The sequence below is a fragment of the Carcharodon carcharias genome, chromosome 7, assembly GCF_017639515.1.
Source record: "Carcharodon carcharias isolate sCarCar2 chromosome 7, sCarCar2.pri, whole genome shotgun sequence".
NCBI lineage: Eukaryota > Metazoa > Chordata > Chondrichthyes > Lamniformes > Lamnidae > Carcharodon > Carcharodon carcharias.
This window is the reverse complement of record NC_054473.1, coordinates 37,858,976-37,884,367: the sequence shown is the minus strand read 5'-3', so window position 1 is coordinate 37,884,367 and position 25,392 is coordinate 37,858,976. Positions and strand designations below refer to the sequence as shown.

At 41.0% G+C, this 25,392-nt stretch overlaps 1 protein-coding gene across 1 annotated transcript in view; it reads right to left on the bottom strand.

Moving 5' to 3' along the window:
• cacna2d3a (calcium channel, voltage-dependent, alpha 2/delta subunit 3a) overlaps positions 1–25,392 on the bottom strand; it is a 1,018,794-nt gene that overhangs the window by 339,275 nt on the left and 654,127 nt on the right. The window contains exons 15-17 of the mRNA XM_041191614.1: positions 8,424–8,495; positions 6,170–6,250; positions 2,878–2,952 (exon numbers count right to left, since the gene is read on the bottom strand). Coding sequence (XP_041047548.1) covers positions 2,878–2,952; positions 6,170–6,250; positions 8,424–8,495 — 228 coding nt within the window. The remainder of the gene's footprint in view (positions 1–2,877; positions 2,953–6,169; positions 6,251–8,423; positions 8,496–25,392) is intronic.

The window sequence follows — 25,392 nt, the reverse complement described above, 5'->3', positions numbered from 1 at the left end:
TTAGATGAGCTTCTCTTGACTTTCTTTCACTGCTGCAATCAGTGGGAGTACTGTGTACTGTGTTGTCAAAGGAATTGATGGAAGTTCTTTCAGTCAGAAGGGAATGGTGCTGGACCTTTGGAAGAAGTGATGCAGATTTGAAAGGCCTTGGAACAGAAAACTTGCTCCCAGTCATGGGGAATATAGTTGTGGTTTCTCTTGGGCTGCAACATGTCATGAAGATGGAACAGAGGCAGCAGAGAGGAGAAGCTGTTCACAGAGGGAGGAGGAGAGAGCTCGGGACAGGAGAGTTTTCCCACCCGGGATTTTCAGACAGCACTTCTAATACCTCTACTTCAGCCAGCAGCAGTGTCTGAGGTAGCTACGTTTTGCCAAAGAGGTGGTCATAGAACTGTGCCAGCTCCTTGAGCTGGGGTAAGAGCTAGTTTAGTATTTGAGGAACTGCAAATGGAACACTTTTGAGGAACACTGCACAATCAATGAGTGAAAGGTTGATATCAGAAAAACTGTTCTTCACACAATGAGTAATCAACATGTGGAATAAACTTCCATATAATAATGGAGGCAATAACAATGGAAACTTTAATAAACAAATAAATACTACAATGGGCGAGGGATGTTAGAATCTCACTAGATAGAAGAATTAAGATGGCTGAGTGGCCTTCTTCATCTATTTCCTTGTGAAAACACAACTATGATTTTTAAGGCGGAGAATGATTATCAATAAAAACACCTACACCTAAAATTTAAATGAACCATCGGAAGTCAAGGAGGACAAACACCTCAAGGTAATGCATGATAAATGGTAGGATTCCAAGAAGTGTAGGGGAACAGAAGGGACTTGAAGTGCATGTCCTTATGAGCTTATAGGGCAGAATTTTCTGCCTGTCAAGCAGGCGGGCCCGATCCAATCTCCGGTGGGCGCGAAGCCTATCCCTGCCAGCGAAGCAGGCCGCACCGCCATTTTACGTGGGTGGGCCAATTAAGGCTCACCCAGTGTTACATCCGGTGGGAAGCGCTTTGCACTCCCTGTGCAGGCTGGGGGGGGAATTCCCTAAAAGCGAGAGTGCACTCTTTCGCGCATGTGCACAGAAAGGACACACATCTCCCTGAGGCTAAGTGCAGTCTCAGGGAGATTGCCTGGACTTTGAAAAATATTAAAAATAGAAAAAAAAAATCCCTTACATGTACCCCTCATATGACAATGTCACATGAGATGGGACATGTTCATAATTTACAGAATAACTATTAAAATTTTTAAAACCCTGCATGAAACCTCATCCCGCTGCTGGATGAGGTTTCATGTTTTTTCTATTTGCCATGGAGCTCCTGGCCTGCCCGCCAACCTTAGGGTTGAACGGGCAGCTCCTTTAATTGTTTAAATGATCCTGCCAATGGCCTCAATTGTCCATTGACAATTGGAACAGCCTGCAGCTGATTTTGCTGCGCCCCTGCCTTCCTGAAAATTTAAATGGGACGGGATGACGTCGAGGGTTTCCCCCAATGTCATCCCCTGTCATTTTACGCGTCGGCGAGTGGGCTCCGCCCCCTGCTCACCGACGGCAAAATTCTGCCCATAACGTTTCTTATTCAAGTTGACAACTCACAATATTTGAGATGACTTTGCCTATTCATGAATGATTTTATAACAGGCACAATGAACATTTAGTTCATTATTTAACACGTAAATTTATATACTTTAATTTTGATAGGGATACAACAACCAATCTTGTTCATCCTGGTTCCATAAAAAACTCCTTGTCAAATGGATTTTAAATGTTAATTGGATCAGTCTGTAGCAGTTCATTTTAGGACCTCTGATTCAGTTGTCAGTTCCATTGAGCAGTTTAAAACAAATAATTTGTTACCAACCAATTCATGTTGAAAACTGAAGGGGTAGTGAGATAAAACTCACCCCAACATTTCTGTTGGTGCAGACTAACAGCACACAACTAAATAAATGCATAATGTATAAAACTATATTTTTTAACTTAGTTCTTAAGAGAGTTAACCTATTTAAATAAAATTTCATTAAAAAATGGAACAGCACACAAGCGAAATGATCTCAAATGCATTTCTGCTTTTGTTGGGAAGTTAGAAAACATGTTTTTAGGCAACCCTTTCAATGCTAGAATGACATTTATGAAACACAATTAGCACAGTAAAATTCAATTTGTAATTTTTAAGTTTTCCTTAAAAATCACACCTAATGGTAAACCTGAAGCTTACAATTGTATATCTGTCTTTTAGAGTATATTGGGGAAACTAATGGAGTACTGAAGGTAAGGCTTTGTGAACTTATATGCAGGTATATAGAAAGAGAAAACAATCTAGATTCTACTTAAAACAGGTAACATGAAAATAATCAGCACCGTAAAAATTATAAAGAGAAAGACAATTAATAGTACTAGTTTCAGTCTGTGGTATATATAGATGTGAATGTGGTAGTATAATTTAGCATCAACCTGACCACCAAATACACTAAAATTAAATGATGGGTGATCCTTCTAGAAAGCCATTTCAATTTGATTGGACTTGTTTGAATTTGTTTGAATGTCTCCAATAAGGTTTTTGCCTTTCCCACAGCACCAAAATGGCCTTAATCAAAGTCATAATCAACATCTCTGTAACTGTGATGCTGGTGTGATGTGCCTCCTCATCCTCCTCAAACTCTCTGCAGCCTTTGATATGATTGACGACACTATTCTCCTCCAATGTTCTCTGTTATCTAGGACTCGTCCCTATTCAAGTGTAGCTGAAGCATCTATAGTAAGGCTTCTCCTCCCGCCCCGCTCACCATGATGTATGTTGCTAACTACACAAATAATTGACTCACGTTATAAGAGTCCTTAGAAAATCTTCAGAAATGTTTCTTACCAGTGGTCTCAGATCTGGATGTGTCAGGACGTAACCATTGTTTGTGATTGCAAAAGCATATCCGTGAATGCCTAGCTATAATTAAAAAATATGCAAAACAATCTTTAATCAGAATTTACTATCTTTAAGGGAGAAATAAAGTATCCTGTACATTAATGTTTAAAAATTGACATTCCTAAATCTTATCAACATATTTGTTGCATTTACATTACTGGAACCATTGATATCAGTCATTCAATTAAAAAAAAAACTGCAGTCTCAACAGTTTCAACAAAAAGATTCTTATAACACCAGGTGAAAATTTCAGCATGCACAATGACTATTTTAATTTATTAAAAGACAGCATTTATAAAATGTATTCATTTAGCACAAACTCAAGTTGGCTAAAAGTAGCTAACTACCACCAATTACCAGCTTGTTCAAAATACAGTGTTTCTCATATTGATAAAGGGAAAACTGATTATGGCTGAGAAATTGCTCAGAATAGCTCTGGCTTCACCAACACAGCCCAAGTGCGGCGAAAATGCCATTTACCCACAGAGCTGGGGTTTCTCCCATGCTTCATTTGAAGTAACGACGGCAGAGACAGAACAGTTCAGGGGGATTTCCTGATCTATGTGAAAAAGTAAGCCATTAATTTTTGTGTTGTAATTTTCAATACTATTTTCATTTTTAAATTAGTTGTGTTGCATTGTCATATTTTGTCTCATTCACAGGTCTGTTGCCATGCCTGCATCCTTGACAACATTGTTTCACGTGTGGCTGGATGGTCTGCTTTGATAATACATTTCACCTGTCCGACCATGTAAGAACTCACAAAATCAAGGCTCTTGAATTCAAGTTTCAGACAGTATCAAGACATTTTCTGAAATTTGAAAGACATAAATTCTGTGAACTGAGATATAAAACAGAAGATAGCAAGCTGCAGGGAAGTCCCAAGACGTTTTCAGTTAACATCACTACTGACCAAATGCTTCAAATGTAAGCCGAGCTTAGACAAAAACAAAAAATGCTGGAAAAACTCAGCAGGTCTGACAGCATCTGTGGAGAGAAAGACAAGAGTTAACGTTTCAAGTCCGTAAGACTTCTTCAGAGCTGAGCTTAGTTTGCATCAAATTCAAAATTTGGATGCAATAATGACTAGAGGATTCTAAGGTTCAAGTGATACAATATAGGACAGAATTCATCAAATGGCAAAAATGCCATCTCAAGTACATGTTACACCACCTTGATTCATTAGGAATAGAGGGCCTAATGGGTTACAACTGCAGACAAAATAAAATGAATGTACAATCTAGGATGCTGTGTTGATATAGAGTGGCAATGTGTTGTTTTAGGGTATACAGTGAAAAATAGCTGGCCTGGTAACACACGGTGGTTATATATTTCTTCCTTCGGGAGAGCTACCACCTGAATTGTTCTCAAAACAATTTTATTTGTGCCTACTATAAAAGTATCATTTGCCATTTTTCTTTACATTCAGACATACGTACAATATTATTCAAACAAAAATGAATTTAAATATATTTTTCTATGTAGTAAAAATCTTAACATTAACTTTAAACATAATGCTGTGTCATTAAATCAACCAATGGGAGTTAAAATGTTTGAATTCTGCTAGTTTTGAATGCAATACCCTCTCTGACAAAGGATATGGGTCCTTGTGAAGTTAAGTAAACATTTGCAGGAATTTTCAATGTCATAATGATTAATAAAGGTCATATACAAGTTCATATTGCATTCTTTTATAAAATATTGAACCATTTAATTACACATTGTGTTCCTTAATTTATGAACTCCAATATATATCTAGTAAAACTGTCTTCAATCAGTTACTGAAACAATGTATTTAAACACTTAAGAGGACACTGTTTATTTGACAGCCCTGGGTTCTTTTTATGCCATATGTGGTCGGAGATACTGTCTAAAGCTCAATTTTTGTGACATACAAAGATATTGTGCTTGTTTTATGTAAAGATAGGACTAGTATAATATTGTAGGCTGTGGTTTTCCAAGTGTTCCAGCAATTATTCCATAATCAAACACTGATCAAACAAGAACTGTAGCCCAAGAGTGTTTCAGTGGCCATATTATGTTGAGGTGAAATTTTTGTTTTTAAAGGGCTGGCAAAGAAAGCACACTTGACCCTATTGTGAACTTTATATTTTGAAATATGCAATCTCAGTGAGAGATTTCAGATTTGCCTGTGCTAAAGTTGATCAAATCGCCCCAGTCATTCAAATTTGCATGGTCTTACCAAGATAGCAACTAAAATTTCAACTTTTAAATATGACTAGGGCTGACAATAATAGCTCAAAAAAAAAGAAAATCAACACTTAGGGGTTAATTTCAACTCCAGCAGATTTTGTGTGAGTGAGGGCAGGGCGAGCATAATGCACGCTCACAGGGACATACTTCGGGCCTTAGGTATTCTAACTCCTAGGCCTGATCAGCACACTAGCAGTCAGCTGCCTGCACACAATGGAGGGAAATTACGCCTGGCTACCAGAAGGGAGTAGAAGCTCAGGCTACCTATGACCACCAGTCATCACCAGATGAAGGCTCGCTGGCAAGATGGTAAGTCATGTTTCTGGGAGGGGCTTGCAGGAGTAAACACCAAGGCAGGAGTAAAAGTGACTCTCCTTGTGGGGTTTAAAGGAGCATGGCTGAACACACAAAGGAAGATTTGATTTACTTTGGCGGGTGTGTTCGTGCTCCTGACAGCTGCTGACTTGCCTTCCATTGACCAGTCCATGGTGGCTTCCCTGCCCAGGGCCAAGCTAAAATCCAACTGGCATCTCATTATGTAATGGGATAAATTTATGAAGTTCTCACCTGCTTCTGAAAGCACTTCTGCCACTGAAGCAATATGCATCACCTTTCATGTATCTAAATTATAACACTGCTATCATTCACTTATGCTGCCTGTTGACCCAGACATCTTTGAATGCTGCTTATCTCCAATAGATTTGTAAACTTCCCACATAGATTTTTAACATTAATGCTCATTAATCATCTCCAGAGCAACATGACTAGAATACTTCATAATAAAATCGATTGGAATTTCTGTGAGGTTTCTTCCAATTATCTGCTATGACTTTGGTGGGCAGTCATTGGAAACCTCAGGGAAACATTGTAAATGGCCAATTACATTTTTTCTTTGGGGATTTAGCCAAAAATATGGAAGAAGATTGGGGAACTCCTGTGAAAGCTCTACCCTGATGTATTTATAAAGTCTTTGTGATAGAGGTAACATTTGCACAATTGTCAAATAAGTTCCATATGGGCTTACCTTATACTTTGGAATAACCTTCAAAAGCTCTTTTACTGGAACATCTGTGCCAACCACACCCAGAAGAATACCTTGTGTGCGCTATCAAGATATGAAAACCATCCATCCAATTACTTCCCAATGAAAGAATAACAATGCTTAACTTTGACCAAAAATTTATAAATATTTTATGTTTATATAACTTCTAATCTCTAATAATAACATGAGAACATTAGAAATAGGGGTAGGAGAGGGCTATTTGGTCCATCAAACCTACTCCACCTTTCAATAAGAGCATGGCTGATATGATTGTGGCCTTAACTCTACTTTCCTGCCTGTCTCTCATAACCCTTGTCAATCAAAAATCTGTCTAGTCAACCTTGAATATATTCAATGACCTGACCCCCCACTTCTCGCTGGGGAAGATAATTCTAAATACTAATGAACATCTGAGAGAAGAAATTCCTCCTCATCTCTATCTTAAATGGGAGATCCCTAATTATGAAACAGAGCAACCCCACCTCTTTTTCCTCTGTCATTTTGAAATGTCAAATACCCTTGATTATTCAGGTCCCAGTCTTGGTCAACTTGCAACCATGTCTCTGTAATAGCTATCATATCATACACATTAATTTCTACTTGTGCTACCAGTTCATCCAGCTTGTTATGAAAACAAGAAGCATTTAGATAAAGAGCCTTTAATTCTGTCCTTTTAAAATTTTTGCCTACTCTGACCTTACTTGTTGGTGCATTCTTATGTTCGTATGTTCTGTCCCTTCCTGTCACATGCTGGTTATCATTTCCAGTATCATTGCTGTGCACTAATGCCTTGTCCTTTCTTATTAACTTTCCAAATCTTCCCTCATGTGAACCCTTTTAGTTTAAAACCCTCTCTACAGTCCGGGTTATATGATTTGTCAGTACTCTGGTCCCAGCATGGTTCAGTTGAAGGCCTTCTCAACAGTACAGTTCTCCCTTTCCCCAGTACTGATGCCAGTGCCCCACGAATCAAAACCCATTTCTCCCACACCAATCTTTGAACCATACATTCAACTCGCTAATTTTATTTATCCTATGCCAATTTGCTCAAGGTAGTAATGCAGAGATTATTACTTTTGTGGTTCTGTTTTTTTAATTTAGCCCCTTATACTCCCTCAGCAGAACCTCTTTCATATTCCTACCTATGTCGTTGGTACCCGTGTGGACCATGACAACTGGATCATTTACAATCCAAGTTCCTCCCCAACCCCAAGAAAATTGCTTTAACCCTGGCACTGGGCAGGCAGCACAGCCTTCAGGACTCCTGCTCTCGGATGCAGATAACCATATCTATCTGCCTAGCTATACTGTCCTTTTAGATCCCCCCACTGGAACGGCTCCCTGCATCTTGATGCCGTGGTCAGTTTGCTCATCCATCCCTGCTCTGGCCCACGCAAGCTGTAAGAACCGCAAAACTAGTGGACAATTGCAATGGCTGAGGCCCCTCCAGTGCTACCTTCTGAATCCCCATACCTTCCTCACTCACAGTCACACTCTCCTGTCCCTGACCACGAGCCAAATCCAAAGTACCTAGCCTAAGGGGCGTGACTGCCCCTTGAAAAAAGTGTTCAGGTAACTCTTCCTCTCCCTAATGCAATGCAGTGTCCAAGGTTCAGGCTCCAGCTCATTGATTCTGAGCCAAAGCTCCTTGAGCTGCAGATACTTAGTGCAGATGTTGTTGCTGTGGATTACACAGGTGTTCTCGAGCTCCCACATGCTCCAGCTGCTGCACATCACCTACCTTACCATCTTTACTACTATTTTATTTAAGAAATTAGGTTTAGAAATATCACTCAATAATTTCCTGTAGTGGTCAAGTGGTTTAACTAGTTAAGCTATAAATTTAATGCAATACTTATGTCTCTCCAGTACCAGCTTAAACGATTGCCCCATGAGACAGAAAAAAATTGAAACTCACCAACCACTCTCCTACCTACTCACCTAATTAATGTTTTTGAGCTTCAGCGCTCACATCCTGCTGTCCAGCCTCATTTCCTCCATCTCACCTCAACAAGCCACAAAACAGTAATAGGCCAGGAAACAGGTTACCTGCTTCTATGGTCTCCTACAATGCCTTTCTAAGCTGATGCCAGCATATATACAAAAGCAGCATGACCTTTTTCCAGTGTCTCCCCACATTATTTGCAAAATCTAAAAGATTACATTTTCCCTTTGTAACTTCCTTCTCCAAAAATATTTTCTGCATTATTGTCAATCACAAGGAAGACATACTCACAGTCTCATTTTTCTTGCTAAACACAGGCATTGCAATTGTCGTCATTAGAACTCGGTCAGAACCGGCAGCAAGCTAAAGAATGAAAACATAATTAGGAGAAATCATGGTTGTTTTATAAAAGATTGGAGCCACATTGTCAATTCCTATAACCTGTAATATGAAATAGTATTGCCTTCAAAGCGGCAATCTTCAATATTATTTTCCTTATTGAACAGATCCAAACACTGCAGAAATATTAATTCCCCTGTGCTGAAGTTTCATTTCTATCATATTTCCAGCTGTGAAGCAAAGGATTTTATCAGCCAAAGTTATTTTACTTCTGAATATTACCATAAATGGAAAGAATAATTGTTCTAACTGATGTGATAACTACCTAACTTTTCCACTTATCATTAGCTTTGATCTCTTTAGTAATAGAAGCAATTTCATTTTGAACAAGTTCCGTAATAGAAGAAGTAAGGATGTCACTCAGTTTAATATTAAAAAGATACTATTTGGTGGCTATGATTTATGTGCTATAATTCTATAATGAGTGTTGGGGGCTAAGATCTAACTCTATGGCCAGGATTTTACGTTGGGTGTGCAGGCATGCGCCCGACACGCCCGAGCATAATATGATGTGTGAAGATGTCGGGCGTGCGTCCCAATGTCACCGTGCACCCTCGTGATATTTCGCTGGGCGGGTGTGCGATGAAAACAGAGGCGCACCCGCCATTAATTAATGGACCAGTTAAGGCCCTTGAGGCACCAATTGTCTCGGAGTTTACGTAGCTTGTGCGATTTTCAGGGTGTCACACGGGCGCAATGGGCAGACGGGCAGGCCACATTTTCTAAAACCTCATCCACGGGCGGGATAAGAAGGGTGAGTGGGCTTGCTAATGCGAGTTGTTAGTACTTTAGCTTATAAGTTGCTGCTGCTGCTTGTGTGAACAGGACAACTTCACTTCGCCTTAGAGCTGCTTTGACAGAAATAAGAGGCTTCAGTTCAGGACTCCGGAGATGTCACACCACTTGGGGCCTTCCAAGTATCAGACAACCTTCCCTTACCCTGGGAATGGGGATTGTGGTCTCCACTGGAGACACCTCCTTTGAGGAGGAAGAGAGAGCCAGAAGGGGGAAGAGGCCAGGTGCCCCTATTCAGCCTCCAGGGGAGCGACCTGCGGGAGGAGAGGTGCAGGCACAAGGGGAGTAGGGCCAACAGGAAGTCCAAGGTGGAAGGGGCTGCAGAAGATGCCACTACCCTGCTGCCAGGGTTTACAGGCGGCGATGCAGCAACCTCAATATGTCTGAGGTGCAATGCCAAAGGAGGTTCTGCCTCTCAAGGGATGATCTGTCAGATGATCGGCCCTGAGATCAGCTCTGACTGTGTGGGTGGACACCCCATGCTAGTGGCGCTGAAGATCACAATGACCCTCAACTTCTATGCCTCCGGCTCTTTCCAGGGGTTGGTGGGTAATCTTTGTGGAGTCTCCCAATCAGCTGTCCACAGTTGCATCAAAGTTGTTCTGTTCAGGCGTGCATTGACTTTCACTCACTACCGCATGGACGAGACCAGCCAGGCAGAGCGAGCCAGAGGCTGTGCAGCGATTGCTGGGTTTCCCCGCATCCAGTGTGCAGTCGACTGCACACTTGTGGTCATCAAGGTGCTAGTGGGTGAGCCAGGTGCCTTTGTCAACAGGAAGGGATTACACTCCATGAACGTGCAGATAGTGTATGACCATAGGGTGCAGATTCTGCAAGTCTGTGCAAGATACCCAGGCAGCTCCCATGATGTTTACAAAATGAACTTTTGGCCTTCAGAACAGCAACAACCTCGTTGTCTCTCAAGACTCACTAATGCTCCTGTGACTGCAAAGATCAAGCCTCATTTGGTAGTACAGAATATTGCTGAAAAAGGGCCATGTCGAAGCTTTTCATTTTACAGTTATCAGGACACTTCACAAAAATACCACTATAAGGGGAAAACAACAACAATTTGTGAAGAGAGTGCTGATTAGTTGGCAAGTGGACCCTGATTACCGGAGGTCTTGCCATGGAGAATGCACCAGTGATGGCAACTGACAGTTAACTGGCAAGCATTGTTTAAAACTTAAACCAGGCAGTTTGACCCTGATTGGTCAATGAATGGCTGTTACTCATTTTGTTTAGCTGAAACAGGTTCAATGTTCTTTCTGTCCGCTTTCAAAGTGGCAATCAGGGCCCTGTTTTTTGCAGACAGAAAGAATATTTACACACATTGCGCCTGTTTCAGCTAAACAAAACAAGTGACAGCCATTCGCTGACTCATCCCTCAGGGCAATGACTTGACTAATTAAGGTCAAGCTGCCTGGTTTAAATTTCAAACAGTGCTTCACAGTTAACTGTCACTGGCATATTATCCATGCCAATGCCTCTACCAATCAGAGTCCACTTGCCAACCAATCAGCACTCTCTTCACATACAGTATAAATTGTTGTTTTTCCCTTATATTGGTATTCTTGCAAAGTGCCCTGGTGAGTGCAAGACAAAAAGCTTCAACATGTCTCTTTTTTCAGCAATACTAAACATCAAATCCCCAGGACTTGAACAAATGCCCTTTACAGGCTAGGCTCTGGCCAATGGAGATGATCCAGCTGTGAGGACAAAGACTCTGAAACCTCTGTTGAACTTATTAATGAATAAGACATTAACCATCTCAAGAATCCAGACCAGGAATGTACATTCTTTGTCCAAACCAAGGTGGAGAAGAGGGAGTCATGTTACATGACAATCCACCCCCCACCCGCACCCCGCCCGCCCCCCACTCCGGCTGCTAGAACCTGTAATATTGCCTTGTGGAGATGAAAAAAGGCAGACTGCCGTTTTTCATTTAGAAGGCAGCAACAGACCCAGAGCTCTGTTCCAGGTTTGAATGCCTGGCTCCCCATCTATGCTGTTTCTGCTGGAACTGCCTACAAGATTAAATGATTTCTATAGGCAGGATATTGAGCTTGACAGGAGTACGCGTGCCCGACCCAGCCAAGCGTAAAATGACGCTCGATGACGTCATGTGAGTGTCGCGACATCATTGTGCAGTCCCGCGATATTTCGTTTGGTGAGATCATATGCTGGAGTCGGCAGCGTGCCCACCAATAACTAAAAGGCCTTTTAAGGCCATTAAAAAGGTAATTAATTTCAAATTTATGCTGCCTGTCCAACCTACTGGTTGGTGGGCAGGCGAAAAGGCCAATCGGCCTTTGCACTTTTTAGGAAACCTCATCCATGGGTGGGATGAGGTTTCCTAAAGCAAATAAAAATAAAATAAAAATTTCACACTTGAATTAAAACCATGTCCCTGCTCATGTGACAGGGTCACATGTGGGAACATGTTTTATGACACTTTTATTTTGTTCATTAAGTTTTTTCAAAGGGTGCTTCATCTCCCTGAGGCAGCTCCGTGCCTCAGGGAGATTAACTCACTCTTTCTTGCACATGCGCAAACTGCGCACTAGGCTCCGCTCTCCCTCCCCTCACAGAATCACAGTGCAGAAGAGGCCCTTCGACCCATTAAGTCTGCACCGACATGTGAGAAACACCTATTGTAACTGACCCTTCAACTAAGGGGAACACCTGCTCCCTATCCACTCTGTCCATGCCCCTGATAATCTTGTACACCTCGATCAGGTCATCCCTCAGTCTTCTCTGCTCCAACGAAACAACCCAAGTTTATCCAACCTCTCTTCATAACTTAAATGTTTCATCCCAGGCAACATCCTGGTCAATCTCCTCTGTGCCCCATCTAGTGCAATCACATCCTTCCTATAATGTGGCGACCAGAACTACACACAGTACTCCAGCTGTGGCCTCACCAAGGTTCTATACAACTCCAACATGACCTCCCTACTTTTGTAATCTATGCCTCAATTGATAAAGGCAAGTGTCCCATATGCCTTTATCATCACCCCACTAACATGCCCCTCTGCCTTCAGAGATCTATGGACACACACGCCAAGGTCCCTTTGTTCCTCAGAACTTCCTATTGCCATGCCATTCATTGAATACTTCCTTGTCAAATTACTCCTTCCAAAGTGTATCACCTCACACTTTCCAGGGTTAAATTCCATCTGTCACTTATCTGCCCATTTGACCATCCTGTCTATATCTTCCTGTAGCCCAAGACACTCAACCTCACTGTTAACCACCCAGCTAATCTTTGTGTCATCCGCAAACTTACTAAACCTACCCCCAACATAGTCATCTATGTCATTTATATAAATGACAAATAATAGGGGACTGAGCGCAGATCCCTGTGGTATGCCATTGGACACTGGCTTCCAGTCACTAAAGCAGCCTCCTGTTATCACCCTCTGTCTCCTAGAAGTAAGCCAATTTTGAATCCACCTTATCAAATTACCCTGTATCCCATGTGCATTTGCCTTCTTTATAAGTCTCCCATGTGGGACCTTCTCAAAGGCTTTTGCTGAAATCCATATAAACTACATCAACTGCACTACCCTCATCTACACACCTGGTCACCTCCTCAAAAAATTCAATCAAATTTGTTAGGCATGACCTCTCTCTGACAAAGCCATGCTGACTATCCCTGATCAAACCTTGCCTCTCCAATTGGAGATAGATACTCTCCTTCAGAAATTTCTCCAATAGTTTCCCTACCACTGGCATGAGACTCACTGGCCTGTAGTTCCCTGGCTTATCTCTACAACCCTTCTTAAATAGCAGAACCACATTAGCTGTTCTCCAATCCTCTGGCAACTCCCCCGTGGCCAGAGAGGAATTAAAAATTTGGGTCAGAGCCCTTGCGATCTCCTCCCTTGCCTCCCTCAGCAGTCTGGGACACAAATTATCTGGACCTGGAGATTTGTCCAGTTTTAAGCCTGTCAACACCTCCAATACCTTGTCACTCCCTATATCAATTTGCTTAAGAACCTCGCAGTCTCTCTCCCCGAGTTCAATACCTTCATCCTCATTCTCTTGGGTGAAGATGGACGTGAAGTATTCATTCAACACTCTAGCGATGTCCTCTAGCTCCACCCATAGATTGCCCCCTTGGTCCCTTATGGGCCCTACTCTCCCAGCCCGCACAGGCAGTGCTTGGTGCTGCCGCTCGCGTTCCACGCTGGGCGGGCCTTAATTGGCCCATCCGCATAAAATCGCAGTATGGTATCAATCGCGGGTGCCAAGTGACCCCACTGAGCACCCCCGCCAAGGGCAAAATCCTGCCCTATGTGCCTATCCCTTCATAGAAACCCTCTCTATTGCAAAAGTGGATTATTTTCCATCCATCTTCAGCCTGCTGACTCTGTGAAAGCATACACCATTAGACTTTGATTCTAGTGAGAGGAGAAATCAGTGTTATTTAAATTAAACACCCTCCTGTGTGTAACGTGAGTATTGCTGAAAAAAGAGATATGCTATTGAAGCTTCTTGTCTTGCACTCGTCAGGGCACAAGAAGAGTATGAGTATGCAGTATAAATTGTTACTCTCTTTATTGTTGGTTTATCTTGCACAGTTGTCCTAATGAGTGCAAGATGAAAAGCTTCGATAGTATGTCTCTTTCTTTAGCAATATTCAAGTTCTGTAGTACCAAACGACTAATTCTCTAATGATGGATACCTATGCCATGTCCTCTAAGTGTAGTCATACCAATTCCAAAAATGCTCAACGTGATTCCAGAGACCATACAACAAAGGATTGCAGTGACAAACTAAGAGGTAGCAGAGAAAGTTATTACTTTTCAGTTAGTCGATAATTAAATTCAATGCTTGATTAATTAAATAATGTATTACTATTATTGATACAGGTAACAAAATGACATTTTTTGATAAAATTCCTAAGACAGTGTAAAAACCCTAATGATATCAGCTTTATTGCTATTGCATTTTCAAGATATTGAGTGCAGTATTTTGTGTTGCAGAGAGCAAATCTAAACCATGAATGTCACAGAACAGCAGGTTTTTTATACACAAGTGCATTCCATTTACAAGTTACACTTAGAAAATTAATAAAGGCTGACATATTATAATCTGATCCATGGCTATATGGTACTGTAATTCAGATGGAATATTTGAAGCAGAATTATAGTGCAGTGCTTGTGACAGAGGGTCTGAATGAGAAGCAAGGAAGCAGAAAAAAGGATTTCCAACTCTCATTTTTCCTTGGCTCGAATGCGAATGCTTCCTGTTGTCATGTGTTATTAAATATCATAATCATTCATCAGGTGAACATATTATGCCTTCTATATATATCAATTTACCGTTTTACATATGGTTCTTCATAACTGTAATAAAATCATGAAATGATTATTGTACCTTTGATATCAGTAAACACTTATTGTAGAATGCTGAATTCCAAACTAAGATTCCATATGAATTGCTCCTTATGTTATCTAGTGCACACCTTAATAAATCTTGAATATCAATAATGTTGAAATGTTAAACTAGCACTGTTACCCATATTTGACCTACATTTAATAGAAAAATCCACAGCGTTTACATAAATTCATCTTATAAGCAACTCACTGTATTTTGTATATTGATTATTTTACCCAGTGATGTTCAATTTTATTCATATCTACCTGAAATTCATATTCTATCATTTCAATTTCCAGCTTGCAAAGGCACCATGCAGTTATCAATCTGCTCACCACCCACTAGGCAAGACAATTTTAAACTATGCGGTTGTAACATTAGAAAGCCTCAATCAAAACAACTGAAGTAGTTTTAGTCTGTATGAACCTCAGTAGCTCATTTTCGGGCTACTGCAAAGTAAAGTATAAACAGTATGTATAGCTTTTCAAATTGATACAGTATTGTCCATTCAGGCTAATTGTCATTTTGGAAAAGAAAGACTGATTGAAAATTAAACTAACTTTCATCCAATAGGAGTTATATTTCTAAAAGCGGAAATGAGACGAGACAGTTTAAATACTGACTGAAAACCAAGTATAATCAGTATGTATTCTATTTTGCTTATTCCTTTGTTATTGAATTTAGGTAAGAAAAATTCATTAAAATTTCTTTTTTACCATTCAAATAAATAATGATTACTTTGCAAACCCATTAAGAGTCAAAAACTGCATGTATGAAACAATTTATTGCCAGCAGAGGTTAGCATTTTGAAATCCAGTTAATAGTCCAATTCAAATACTTAAGTCAAAATCTTCTAAGAATGCAACTTTTTTAACGGCAGATTAACTGTGTCATGAACGTTGAACTTAAGAAGATGGTTATATTTTAAACTGTCTTCTGTAATTTAACATGAAACAGAATTCCCTGGAAAGGGGGATCGTGACTATACTAAACTTCCGTCTAGAGTCAGGCTAATGTGATCTGGTTGTCATGGGGAAAGAAATCCAAACCAAAACGTACGGGAAGTCAGGTGGCTGTTTTCACAATTTGACACAGAAAGAGGTCAGCTGCTTTTTTAGAGACAGAGGCAGACACAGAAAGAGAGAGATGATAGGAATTACTGCTGTGTGGGAAGCAGCAACTACTGCTGTGAAGAGCATGGTGAACTGTTTTTGTGTTAACAACTAAGTAGAATGCTTATAAAAGTCAATTTTATATTCAAAAGAGAGGGAACAGAACTGATGGGATTTTTTCAAGATTTAATGAATTTAATGTTCACACACCAATGGGTTTGAAGGCAAGGGGACACGTTAAATCCAGCCGGTTGTCTCACTGCTGCCTACCCCTACCCCTACTGCAATGATTCCAGTGGCAGGGGTGACATTGGGTGGCCCCTCCACCAATGGGCCAATTGAATGCCCACATAAGGCCTCATCCTGCCACTGCCAGCATTTAACTGGCAGCATGAGAGGCCCACATCTAGTAGCTAGCCCAGCTGATTTCCCTTCTCAGGCTGATTGTGGTCATGGGGCCCTCCTTAATTGCCCCCTTAGGCCCATCAGAGGGCTCCCCCAAGGTGTAACCTCTCCCCAGGATGTCCTCCCCCCATGGCCTCTCAAATCTTGGCTGCCACTCTGCCTCACCAACCATTTCACTGAGCCCCAAAACACTTAGGAAGTTTGAATCCATCACAGCTCACCTCCTCGTCGTCCAAGTGTAGTAACAGCAATAGCCATTGCTCCCACTGGTGTTACCGCAACATTGAGAGCTGCCAGCCTTTAATTAGCCAGCAGCTCTCTGAGGCGGCACTTCCAGTTATAATCTTATACAAGTTTATAAGATTGTTATGTTTTGGGACCGTCTCTTTAATTTAAAGTAAATAAAGGAATGATGTGGGTCATGTGGCCTCCTCTGGATTCTGCCTGTCAACAAGCCTGGGGGACTTGGTTGGTAAAGGTTAAATGGGGCTCAGGCTGTCTTGCTGGGAAGAAGGTGCTAGATTTACACATATGTAGACAATGGTAAAAGTGATTGTACTGACTGCAGATAGACTGTTAGTCCCCAATTCTGACAGGGAGGTGTTAGGAATGTCAGGTTTTATAAATAGTTATACTTTGAACAATGTATAATTCCAAGATAAAATGGAACTGGGGGTCTAGAGAATAGATAATTCGCATTTCTACCTAGATACAAGACCAATGTGATTCACATTGCCATGGAGATGCGCTTTGGGAGGGGAAGAGACCATAGCAAGCCATTGTAGTATCAGTATACAGGGTTTCCAAGATATCCCTAAAACTCAAAGACATAAATCAGTCTGTAGGAGAGAGTAGGAGATAGAGGCAATCAAATCTGCACATGAAGCAGAGAAAATTCTGACTCTTATTGGCTACCACGCAGAACATGGATGGGAATTTGCACTCAGGTTGAAGACACCAAGTTGGTGAGGATTTAAAGAAGGCTGAGAGATTTCCTTAGCTTGGGCTGGAAGAAAGGAATTGCCAGTGTAACCCTCACAGTAAAAGTCAGTTCTAGAATTAGAAGTCACCCAATTGGGAAAGGAAAAAGGAAGCAGGCCATCAGGCGCAGAAAATAGCTTTGTACCGTTTCCGGGAGAATGAAATGTTTACTTAAGAGACAGTGTACAGTTTAACAGTAGCAGGGGATTTTTAACTGTTTAAAATGTTAAATGAGGAAATTTTTCTGTAGTTTAGAGCATAAGTTACTTACAAAAATAGTGTTTAGTCAATGTTGTTTTTCGTTGGGTTATTACAGTAAAAGTCTCAAAATCTTGAAGTCATGTGATCCTTTCAGTCCGTCATTGGAAATTCACAAATCTTTTTCAAAGTTATTAGTCTCTACGCTGAAAGTAACAGCAGAAATTCCACCTTCAGCCTAATAATGTCCAGTTGGGGACAAAGCACCAAGGCACCTCATATAATCCAGCTCAAGGAATCACCCAGCTGGACCTTGCTGATGGAAGTCTGTCCTGGAATACTCAGACTGAGTGGAACGATTTTCGAAGGACAACAGAAGAATCACCCTGGCTTGGCAGAGAAAAGTGAGCCTACTGGAAGCTGGGATTAATTTAGGACTTAATCTGACATTGCTACCCATCTGCCAAAAGCATGGGGTGAAGTAAAAATGTTTCGTACAGCATATTTCAATTGTGTTAATTAGTTGATGCAAAAGTACCTTTTGGAGTATTAGCTGCCTGTTAAGTAATCTTTGATTTATGTTGGTTTTATTCTGTATGTTACATTAGAAGTCTTAAAAAGTGAAATCTTGACATTTGATTATTTCTATTGGTCGCTGGGAAACTCATCTCTTTGAAAAAAAAGTTATCGATCTCTATGGGGATTGTAATGACTGCAAAATAGAAATGTTTGATTTAATCTAGAATCAAACGTTGATACTTCACAATTAATCTTGCCCAACAGTAATGAGATCCGTAAGATAAACGTCATTTAACTCTAACAAAAAGGTTGTAATTGTATCTTTGATGAGCCAAAATTTACTTCCTTTGTAATAATTAAACAACAATTCATACTTCAAGAAGTAAATTGATAGAGCTATACATATTTCCAACACTAGACTGGATCAAAGAATATGTGCAGTTATTTTAATTCACATTCTCTCTGCAGTACTGATACTCATTGGGAGCTGGACATTTGATAAGTACATGTAGCAGATGGCCCAAGTCCTTGGGCCTGCTCAGGTAACAATTCAAGCGTAAGGGAAACTGGCAAAACTCAGCATTAGTAAAATCAGCTGTTCACATAACTATAAAGTTAAAGTGGAAGACTGTAATTTCGCACTATGAAAATAGCCCAGTAAAACATTTGGTTAAATTTAAGTAAACAGTCTGGCTTAAAAAAATTCTCTTCTCTAACCAATGTATAATTAATATGTTTGAAATTAATATGCAGTTTAATGTTACAGATCATACGATTAAGAAGGAAATGGAGTTTGTTCTGATAATATTACATAATTACACTTACAACAATTCAGTGTCTAATTTTAGAGTCTGATTCTTTTTGAAAGTTATAATGAAAGAAAATCAGCATATTTTGAGAGCTTCAAAGTACAGTCCATGTATTAAGGACTCATTACTTTAAAAACTAGCAGCATTTTCCATCAAAAGTAAAAAAATGTACGCATTTATTATTAATCAGTTTATCCAGAAAATGTTTAAATGATTCTGTGTGTTTCCTCCATTCTGCTGCAAAATATAAAATGTACTGCAGATAAAGAATTAATAAACTTCAAGGCAACATATATAGGTAGAAAGCTGCATAGGAAATTCTCTACCAGATGGGTCAAATCAATTGGCTGAACTGGAATTTATTAGAAAGTGAACATCGAGTTCTTCCATAATAGAACTTCAGTAAGCCACGTTAAGCTTTAAACGGCCATTGTCTTCATAAAATGATAGTTTTTTTTTATTAATTCACTGGATGTGGGCTTCGCTGGCTGGGCCAGCATTCAGTGCCCATCCCTGGTTGCTCTTGAGAAGGTGGTGGTGAGCTGCCTTCTTGAACCGCTAGAGTCCATGAGGTGTAGGTACATCCACAGTGCTGTAGTTGGGGGGGGGGCAGTTCCAGGATTTTGACCCAGCGACAGTGAGGGAATGGCAATATCTTTCCAAGTCAGGATAACAAGTGTCTTGGAGGGGAACTTCCAGGTGATGGTGTTCCCATCTACCTGCTGTTCTTGTCCTTCTGGATGGTAGTGGGCGTGGGTTTGGAAGGTGCTGTCTAAGGAGCCTCGGTGAATTCCTGCAGTCATCTTGGAGAGAGTACACACTGCTGCTACTGTGCGTTGGTGATGGAGGGTGTGAATGTTTGTGGATGTGGTGCCAATCAAGCAACTGCTTTGTCCTGGATGGTGTCAAGCTTCTTGAGTGTTGTGGGAACTGCAGTTAGCCAGTCATGTGGGGTTATTCCATCACACTCCTGACTTGTGCCTTGTAGATGGTGGACAGGCTTTGAGGAGTCAGGAGGTGAGTTACTCGTCACACGATTCCTAGCCTCTGATCTGCTGTTGTATTTATATGGCTAGTACAGTTCAGTTTCTGGTCAATGGTAACCCTCAGGATGTTGATAGTGGGGGATTCAGTGATGGCAATGCCATTGAACATCAAAGGGCGATGGTTGGATTCTCTCTTGTTGGAGATGATCATTGCCTGACACTTGTGGGGCACAAATGTTACTTGCCACTTGTCAGCCCAAGCCTGGATATTGTCCAGGTCTTGCTGCATTTGGACATGGACTGCTTCAGTATCTGAGGAGTCACGAATGGTGCTGAACATTGTGCAATCATCAGCAAACATCCCCACTTCTGACCTTACAATGGAAGGAAAATCATTGATGAAGCAGCTAAAGTTGTTTGGGCCAAAGACACTACCCTGACAAACTCTTGCAGTGATGTCCTGGAGTTGAAATGACTGACCTCCAATAACCATTATCATCTTTCTTTGTGCTAGGTATGACTCCAACCAGTGGAGAGTTTTCCCCCAACTCCCATTGTTTATAATTTTGACAGGGCTCCTTGATGCCACACTTGGTCAAATGCAGCCCTGGTGTTAAGGGCAGTCATTCACACCTCACTTCAGGAGTTCAACTCTTTTGTCCATGTTTGAACAAAGGCTGTAATGAGGTTAGGAACTGAGTGGCCCTGGCGGAACTCAAATTGGGCGTCAGTGAGCAGGTTATTGCTAAGCAAGTGCCATTTGATAGCACTGTTGATGACCTTTTCCATCACTTTACTGATGATCGAGGGTAGACTGATGGGATGGTAATGGGTCAGGTTAGATTTATCCTGCTTTTTGTGTAGAGGACATACCTGGGCAATTTTCCACATAGCTGGGTAGATGCCAGTACTGGAGCGTTGTAACTGTACTGGAACGATTTGGCTAGAGACATGGCAAGTTCTGGAGCACAAGTACTATTAGAGTCATTGAATCATAGAGACCTACAGCACAGAAAATTGTCCTTCGGCCCATCAAGAGAGTACTGGTCAAACAAGTACCTAACTATTCTAATCCCATTTTCCAGCACGAGGCCCATAGCCTTGTATGCCATGGCCTCGCAAGTGCACATTCAAATACTTCTTAAATGTTATGAAGGTTTCTACCTCAACCCCCTTTCAGGCAGTGAGTTCCATATTACTACCACCCTCTGGGTGAAAAAATTCTTCCTTGCATACCCTCTAAATCTCCTGCCCCTTACCTTAAATCTTTGCCCACTGGTTATTGATCCTTCCACCAAGGGGATAAGTTCCTTCCTGTCTACCCTATCTATGCCCCACATAATTTTATACATCTCCATCATGTCTCCCCTCAATCTCCTCTGCTCCAGGGAAAATAACCCTAGTCTATCCAATCTCTACTCATAACTAAAACTGTCCAGCCCAGGCAACATCCTGGTAAATCTCCTCTGCCCTCTCCGTAGTGCAATCATATCCTTCCTATAATGCGGATTTCAGAACTGCACTCAATACTCCAGCTGTGGCCTAACCAGCGTTTTATACAGTTCCAACATAACCTCCCTGCTCTTATATTCTATGCCTTGGCTAATAAAGGCAAGTATCCCATATGCCTTCTTAACCACCTTATCTACCTATCCCGCTACCTCAAGGGACCGGTGGACATGCACAAACAAGGTCCCTCGATACTTCCCAGGGTCCTACCATTCATCATGTATTTCCGTGCCTTGTTTGCCCTGCCCCAGTTCATCACCTCACACTTATCCGGACTAAATTCCATTTGCCACTGATCAGCCCACCTGACCAGCCGGTCTATATCCTTCTGGAATCTAAGGCTATCCTCCTCGCTATTTACCACCCCACCAATTTTCGTGTCATCTGCGAACTTACTGATCAACCCTCCTACGTTCAAGTCTAAATCATTTATATATACCGCAAACAGCAAGGGACCCAACACCGACCCCTGTGGAGCCCCACTGGACACAGGCATCCAGTCACGAAAACACCCCTCGACCATCACCCTCTGCTTCCAGCCACTCAGCCAATTCTGGATTCAATTTGCCAAATTGCCTTGAATCCCATGGGCTCTTACCTTTGTTATCAGTCTCCCATGCAGGACCTTATCAAAAGCTTTGCTAAAGTCCAAGTGGACTACTTCAAGTGCATTGCCCTCATCCACCTGGTCACCTCTTCAAAAAGTTCAATCAGATTGGTCAGGCACAACCGCCCCTTAACAAAACCATGCTGACTGTCCTTGATTAATCCCTGCCTCTCTAAGTGTAGATTACTGCTGGGATATTGTCAGGCTCCATAGCCTTTGCACTATCCAGTTACCACTTTTTTCTGTACTTGCTTAGGAACAAAGAGAAGCCGGAAAAATTATGCGCCATTCTTGTCATAATGAAAGAATGTAAAGGTGAGGTGATAGCTTTGTCAAATACTCTGCCATAATGACAATGCTCTACAGTGAGCACTGAATTTGTATAAAATTATGCTTTTTATTTAATAGAATCTCACAAATATTTCTGGACCTTTAAGCAATCTCGGGTAATGTTATTTTCGACTTAATCTATTCCAATGATCTCCTGGCTGGCCTCTCACCTTGCACTCTCCATAAATTTGAGCTCAACTAAACCTCTGTTGGTCGTATCCAACCTCACACCAAGTTCCGCTCTCCCATTACCCCTGTGTTCTTTGACCTACATTGTTTCTCATTCAAGCATCGCCTCAATTTTCAAATTCTAAACCTTGTTTTCAAATCCCTCCATGGCCTTGCTGCTCCTTATCTTTGTAACCTACCTGAAAAGAAGTATAGTTGAAGATTTATGAATTCAAACAAATTCTGTTTATTTAAATGGGCAGAATAAAGGGTATGGGGGCAATTCTATTAAATGCAAATAATCCTTCCTGTCTTTTACAAACTATGCCCAAACGATCCTTTATAGGTAAATGCAATAGGAGGAAAATTTGCCCTAAGAACAACAGTATTTGTAGTATAGGAAAATGTCAAAATATCTAGGTGTACACCAATGGATAATAAACATGTGTTTTCCTGAAACATCTTATTCTCAATGCATCAGTATTTACAACATCATTTGCATAAATGAGGAACAGCTATGGCAGATAAAGTGATAAGGCAGAAAAATATCCCAAAGCAAATCAGGAAAATGAACAATGCACAGAATATTTTGTTTCCCAGAAACTCAGCAGGTGTTGAACATTACAATAAAAGCAAAGAATGGGCATTTACCAGATAAAAAGTCCTTTTAATCGGTCAGTTATGACCAGTGGGGAGCTCTGGCTGTTTGTTCTGGACTCCTTGCTGTTAGTAATTACATTTTAGCTCAGCAAGAATGTCTGAGTAGAGACAGTTTCCGTTGGCTGCTATGCAGCATGATAAACATAGCAGGACAATTTCCTCTAATTGGTATTTGCTGTGAATGCCTAAATATGAGCTGTTGAAAGATATTTACAAGTCCACTTGAAAATCTTCCTGGCATGTTTGTAATATCACTGATGCTTAGTGGTCAGAGGAGTACTCTCCATGAATGTTAAAGCCTGTGGATGCTATTTTGGGAAATAAGATGCTCTAATGATTTAGATATCATATCATTGAGTTAAAAAAAAGCACGTGGATGAGATGTAAAGACACAGTACACAGATTATAGAAAACACCTGCAGCAGATATGAAGAACTTATGTAGCCAAAGCAATACAAAAGAAAAATGGAACATAAATATGAACTAATGAAACAATGAAACAATTTTATGGATATCCATTCCATTTTAATTTATTAGAGTTCTTTGAGGAAGTAACAAACAACATGGATAAAGGAGACCCTGTGGAGGTGCTATACTTTGACTTCCAGAAGGTATTTGACAAGGTGTCACGTCAAAGATTACTATGCAAAACGAGAGCTTGTGGCATTGGGGGTAACATATTAGCATGAACAGAGGATAGAAGCAAAAAACTGCGGATGCTGGAAATCCAAAACAAAAATTAAAAAACCTGGAAAAACTCAGCAGGTCTGACAGCATCTGCGGAGAGGAACACAGTTAATGTTTCGAGTCCGTATGAGTGAAGAGTCATACAGACTCGAAACATTAGCATGACCAGAGGATTGGTTAACTAACAGGAAACAGAAAGTAGACATAAATGGGTCATTTTTGGGTTGGCAAGATGTGATGAGTGGAATGCCACAGGGATCAGTGCTGAGACCTCAACTACTTTCAATTTATATCAATGACCTGGATGAAGGGACTGAATGTATGGTTACTAAATTTGCGAATGACATAGATAGAATAGATAGGAAAGAAAGTTGTGAAGAAGACATAAGGAGACTGCAAAGGGATCTCGATAGGTAAAGTGTGTGGGCAGAGATTTGGCAAATGGAGTATAATGTGGGAAAATGTGAAAGCTTGACCACTTTGGCAAGAAGAGTAGAAAAGCAGCATTTAATTTAAACGGAGAGAGATGGCAGAACTCTGAGGTACAGTGGGATCTGGATGTCCTTCTAGATGAACCACAAAAGGTTGGTATGCAGAAACAGCAAGTGATTAGGAAGGCAAATGGAATGTTGCTGTTTATTGTGAGGGGAATGGAATATAAAAGTAGAGATGTTTTGCTACAGTTGTATAGGATATTGGTGAGACTACATTGGAGTACTGTGTACAGTTTTGGTCTCCTTATTTAAGAATGGATATAAATGCATTAGAGGCAGTTCAGAGAAGGTTCACTTGATGGATACCTGGGATAGGGGGGTCATCTTATGAAGAAAGGTTGACAGGCTGAGAGTGTATCCATTGGAGTTTAGAAGAATGAGAGGTGATCTTATTGAAACATATAAGGTCCTGAGGGGAATTGATAGGGCGAATGCTGAAAGGATGTTTGCCCTTGTGGAACAGACTAGAACTAGGGGGCACAGATTAAAAATAAGGTATCACCATTTAAGACAGAGATGAGGAGAAATTTTTTCTTTTACCTTTTTCTCTCGGAGGGTTGTGAGTCTTTGAAATTCTCATCCTCAGAAAGCAGTGGAGGCAGGCTCATTGAATATTTTTAAGGCAAAGGTAGATGGACTTGTGACTAACAATGGAATCAAAGATCATCGGGGGTAGGTGGGAATATGGAGTTGAGGCCACAACAATTATTAAATTGTTGAGCAGGCTCAAAGGGGCCAAATGGCTTACTCCTAATCCTAATTTGTACATTCGGAGAAACAGAATTAATTTATGCAAAAAAACTTCCACCAAACATGAACAAAATTGATAAATGAGATGAATAGGCTTAGTGGAATGCACATGGGGTGGGGAGGGGGGGTGGTGTAATGTTAGACAGTGGCTCCAGAAAGAAGCACAAACCATTTTTATGTTTGTCTAAATATTTTGGGCAAGAAGCTGGTGCTTAGGAGGGTGCACAGAAAGCTTGCTGCCCGGAGGATTGGGGTGGCATTGTGGGGGTGATGGTGGGGAGCAATGGGGAATCTTAATGTAAGAGAAAACAAAGATAGAACTGGCCAGGCTACAAGCCCACATCATTTGCCAATCACATAAACAAGGGATTGTATTGTTTTAGCTCCACTTTCAGATGCAATTTAATGCTGGAGCAGAAGGAATTCTTCATATCTTTTGAGACCACCATGTGCTGCCTGCAGTAGT